At 38.9% G+C, this 5453-nt stretch overlaps 1 protein-coding gene across 1 annotated transcript in view; it reads left to right on the top strand.

Annotated features, from left to right (window-relative positions):
- LOC107301195 (neuron navigator 2-like) overlaps window positions 1–5453 on the top strand; it is a gene marked incomplete at both ends in the record, with an annotated part of 13856 nt that overhangs the window by 7811 nt on the left and 592 nt on the right. Inside the window, 2 exons of the mRNA XM_015830454.1 lie at window positions 1929–2097; window positions 4769–5004. Coding sequence (XP_015685940.1) covers window positions 1929–2097; window positions 4769–5004 — 405 coding nt within the window. The remainder of the gene's footprint in view (window positions 1–1928; window positions 2098–4768; window positions 5005–5453) is intronic.

Here is a 5453-nt window from a genome sequence, read left to right as displayed (position 1 = left end):
CTCACCTACATCGTCCACAAGGGACGACTCGGGAACTCAACTCCTACCTCGGGCAGCTCACCTTTCCCCCTATGCCCAGGGGAAAGGTATCAAGCCGTTTGACAGCTGATGCAGGCTGTCAGAACGGCTTTTACGCAGAAACAGGCGGGAGCAGCAAACAGCTGCGTCCAGCGAAGGCGCCTGCCACCGGAAGTCCCCCTATCTTAGTGTTTTTTATATATAATTTATTTGATTAAGACCTAAAAGAAAACTTAGGATTTTTTTGTTGGTAAGTAAGCAGTTATTAATTGTAGAAGATTTTGAGAACCACAGCTTATCTCAGAGTTTATTTAAGAACTAGTTTATTATACCTGAGATGATTTGATATTGAAAACCAAGTTTGCCTGTCAGCAAAGATTATCAAGCAGAACAACCAAGACAATTTCAGGACCAAACTCCGACTGAAATGGTTCTAGAACAATGTACTTCATTCTTCTAGAATTTGCCATTGCGTTCTTCCACATTTGGAGCTTGAGTAGGGTTGGCAATCCAATCTAACCTGAAGACCTTGGATTCTACTTTCTATCTGGGCACTACAATTTGGTACAATTAAACTACAAAAATTGCAGTTGACAAGGCTGTAAACAAATTGGCACATAGCACTACGTTTGGTAACAATGCCTAATTAAACTTCTTGATTGAAAGTTTTGAAGAAATTGGGGAAATCACTAGTCATTCTTAATGCGATTGATTGTCCATTTTTGCTATAATGCTTGTGCAATATAGCCCCAGAACCTAAGTCAATCAAAAATCCCAGGAGCGATGGGTTAATTAAGCCCATCCTACAAATAATATATTTTTCATAAAAATATACTTCTTTAGTTGCAGGTTTGAAATTTCTCCCTAATGCACATACGCACTTCTGTATTCTGCAATCTTGCTCCCAAATTCAGCAAACAAAACAACATAGTTTTTTTTTATGGGAGCCTGTGAGCTTAAATGTATAACAACCACTTTTTAATCAATGTGCACTATGCACAATTGCATTTGACAATATGGTTAAATAGAAAATTACTCATGGAATCCATCAACTTTTGCTTCACTACCTACCTGGACAAATAGACCATCAAATTAGGTGAATATACAAAGATTACCATTCTCAGGATTTGAAATAATTAAACCAGCCATTCTAAACATGGAATATTTTACACTCAGAAGATTTTGCATAGTCCTAATGACAGGGAAATATTTGTCACAATGACAATAGCTTCTGCCTTTTAGGATCAACCATCAACAGTAAAGGAACAAGCAGTCAAGAAATACGTACGCCACAAACTAGCACTTTGTAGAACAGTAATGAAGGCCTTGGAAAAAACTTTCAAATGCCATAATGTGTTTATGTTTACAAAGACCACAGTTGTGCAAGCTGTGGTATACCCTGTGGAAATGAAAGTTGGACTTTAAAGAAGCAGAATAGGAAAAGAATTGATGCCTTTGAACATTGGTGTTGGAGAAGATTCTTGAGAATATAGTGGATAGTCAAGAAGACAAACCGATGGATCATTGAACAAATCGGTCTAGAATTTTCACCTTGAGGCACAAATGATCAGGCTCAAATTATCCTACTTCAGACACATTATGAGAAGACCTGGCTCTCTGGAAAAGGCTCTAATGCTGGGAAAGATGGAAGGAAAGAGAGGAAGAGAGGAAGAGGATGACCAAGTGCAAGGTGGATGGATTCAGTTACAGTGGTGATGAGTGCACCAATTGGGAGATCTGCCTATCTATCTGGTTGCTAGAAGTCAAAAATGACTTGATGGCATGTAATCATTTCCCCTAAATATTTGCTAAAAAGCATGGGAATGGGAATTCCACTTGATCGTGAAGTTTTTGTCTTAAAGCCCAAATCCATCCGTATGTTAATTTTCTCTTTTGCTCCCTCTTCCCAGGAATACATCATTCACGTTGATCCTGTGAGTCAACTTGGGTTGAATTCGGACAGTGTCCTGGGATACAGCATTGGAGAAATTGTTCGCACAAATAGCACAGAAACGCCTGAGCTGCTACCCTGTGGCTATCTGGTTGGTGAAAACAACACCATCTCTGTGAAAATCAAAGGTAGATTGTAGCTGATTTATTTGTTACAACTCTTTATAATTGTAGGCTTTCCAGATTTCAGTATTGAAGAACATTTAATTAGCTTTCTTTCTGCCTTTCTTTCTTGGCTAAATGTTGTTTCTCCTTCAGTTGGATACCACTATTAGTAAGAAAGGTCAAGTGCAACCACATTACTATGAACCTTTCACGTCCCTGTTTGTGGATTTCTACAGGTGGGCCTCATTAATCATGGTCCCATTGCATTGTTTTGTATATCCATGACTGGCAAATAAAGACCATACCTTGTTACTCACTGCCTAGTTTCATGTACAGAGAGTCCTCAGATTATGATGGCAATTGGGTGTGGAATTGCCATTGTTAAGCAATGTCATATAAAGCACGAGATCATGTGACCACATCAATTAGCAATCAAGGAATTTCCTATTGCCATTGTAACTCTAAGTTCATGGATTTTTAAGTGGGAAGTGGTGGGGAGTCCCATGTAAGTAGCGTGAGGTTACTGCAGGAGGGTGGGGTTGGGGCTGAGAAGGATGCACAGACTGCACACAAGTTGAAGGAGGAGATGCTGTAATGTGGCGCAAGTGCAGGGAGCTCAAAGACAGAAGAGCATGGGTTGGTTGAAATCTGGGGTGGGATTTATCAAAGCAACCTTGCAACTTTCCATGCCAGATTCCCCACTGACTTTGTGGGAAACCAGCAGGGAAGGTTGCAAATAGTAATCACATGACTGAGACGCTGCAATCATTGTAATTGCAAGCTGTGACCATAGCAGCATTGCGATGGTTGGTAAGCAAGGACTGTCACTCTTCACAGTTTTGGGCAGATGGGTTTGTTTGGAAGAAGCCTTCTGAAATGTTCTTAGGTACTTTATGCATGAGTTTTTCTCAAGGTCTCATTATCCAGAGCTTTGTTATCTGTGGTTATTAAGCCACAAATAACAAGAACCACCTGTATAAATAAAGTGAATATTTCACAAAACATTTCCACTTATTAGAAAGAAAGGACCTGTCTTTTTCTGTAGAGTTTTGTTAACCTGTATAATTTGTTTATCATTGAAATATTCTTTATTTCAAGAGAAGTAAACAAATACAATAGAGCTTGGGACCCAACAAAGTTAACTTAATGGCATTTGCTTTAATTGCTAAAATTCTCAAAGCTTAAGATCAAGAACTGGAATTATATTATATATGTGCAGACTAGGATAGAGAGTGAATACACAACAGAGCTGTGAAAATGAAAAGAAGATTTTTTTTCCTTTCTCCACCCCTTCCCCACCCCAAACTATAAAGTGCTACAGATAGCTTTGTAATACAGCTTTACATTTACTGTATATAGTAACAGAATAACAGTTGGAAGGGACCTTGGAGGTCTTCTAGTCCAACCCCCAGCTCAAGCAGAAAACCCTATAACATCTCAGACAAATGGTTGTCCAATCTCTTCTTAAAAACTTCCATTGTTGGAGCACCCATAACTTCTGAAGACAACTTGTTCCACTGATTATTCTAATTGCTGTGTTGTTTGGGTTATTTGAAAATCAGTTCTTCCAAATGTAACAGTCCATGAACATTGGCAAATAAGGGAATTTAGGTTTATTGTCTTCAACTGAATTTTAAAGACCCAATATTGTTCACCAAGGAAAAAGGTTATTATTTGCAGTGCCTCCTCCAAAGATTATTACTATTCAGTTTTTCTTGATGTGTTGCTCTGTAACAAATTCTGATGTAGTATCTAAAAGTTTATACTTTAAAAAAAACAGGCAATATTGAGTTATTTTGGTAAGAAAGGTCTAAACTGATGTTTCAGTCATTTTTTGTATGCTATTAAAAATGTATATACAGTGGTGACTATCTGTAATTTGGGTATAGGATGAGGGTGGAGGTTCATTTTCCGAGCTTGGGGTTGATTACCAGGTTAGGTAACATCTTCAGCAGAATTTAGGGAATATCAGTATTGGTGTTCTTCTGCTTATAAGGGCTTTGAGTGGACAGTAGGTCTTGTGATGGGAGGGTCATGTCAGGTCAGGGTCTTGTGATGGATCTTGTGAGGGGTCAGGTGAGAGTCATGTCACATGAAGGTCTTCTGAGAGGTCTCGTGGGGCGTCAGGTGTGGGTCATATCAGATAGATGAAGGTCTTGTGATGGGGAGGTCACATCAGGTGAGGGTCATTGGAAGTTGAAGTGCTGGTTGGGGGGTTGGGGGTTGGTTGAAGGTTGATACTGTTGCTGATGTGGTTGATTTGAATTCTGAGGTGTTCGTAGGCTGGTTGTAGGTCAATTTTCCCTTTGAAAAACCATGTATGGCATGTTTTTAATTCACTAGCTTACAAGGTGGCAGATTTTTGAAGTCCTTTATTGCAAAATGTTGATATTGATTAGGATCTGTTCCACTGGACCCTATTGTACTGCATTATCTTCCTTTTTCTATTTCATTCTATGTAGAAGTCATTTTTTTTGTAAAAAGGAACGTTCTTTGAGAATTATTAGGAGTATTTTGTCTATTTATCAAAGTTAATAAAAATTGAAAATTAAAGAGCTTGAGGATGGGGAAGTTCAAAGATACTACATATCAAGTAGTGCCACTTCTCTCTTGTGCAAGTGACATAATACATTTAAAAACAACAACAGCAAGAAAAAGGTTTAAACTGTGTTTTTCTCTCTCTCTAATACTACAGGTCTTGTAGAGAATAGTTTGGATGGTCTGGTATTTGAGTCTCTAATCCCAAAGCCAATTCTACAGCGTTACGTGTCACTCTTGATAGAGCATCGGAGAATCATTTTGTCTGGTCCAAGCGGCACTGGAAAGACCTACTTAGCCAATCGCCTGTCTGAGTATATGGTGCTTAGAGAGGGCAGAGAGCTGGCTGATGGTGCTATTGCAACCTTTAATGTGGATCACAAGTCCAGTAAGGTGAGTGTTACGAATACTCTGTTGGTGAAAATATTGCTTCTGGATCCAACCTGTGTTGATCACAGAGACCAGAGTTTTACTCTTCCAAGCTTTTGGACTCGAGTAAGAAAGCTTGGAAGATTAAACCTCTGGTCCCAGTGACTGACCCAGATGGGATCCAGAAAGTTTATCCTGGGACACGTAAATTTGCCTCCATGCATGGATATTGTTTCTTTTCATAAATAATTTATCTTCCAGAGCAAACATTTCCTAGGAAATGAGTTCTTGTGCTTTACCAAGAATGGAGACATATTAGACACTTTGCTTGAATAGTAGATTGATATGATTTCTGATATGCCTTAGGGACCGGGAAGAGGGATCCTTCTATATAATGAGAAATAGTGTTTGGTTACTAATTAATGCCTTTTCGGATTTCCTCTTCTGTCTCCTGTAATGATAATTTGTACTAT

This window comes from Protobothrops mucrosquamatus, unplaced genomic scaffold (genome assembly GCF_001527695.2).
Source record: "Protobothrops mucrosquamatus isolate PMUCROS unplaced genomic scaffold, P.Mucros_1.0 scaffold10589, whole genome shotgun sequence".
NCBI classification, from domain to species: Eukaryota; Metazoa; Chordata; class Lepidosauria; order Squamata; family Viperidae; genus Protobothrops; species Protobothrops mucrosquamatus.
Note: the sequence above shows the minus strand (reverse complement) of the source record. Positions and strands in the feature narration are given on the sequence as shown.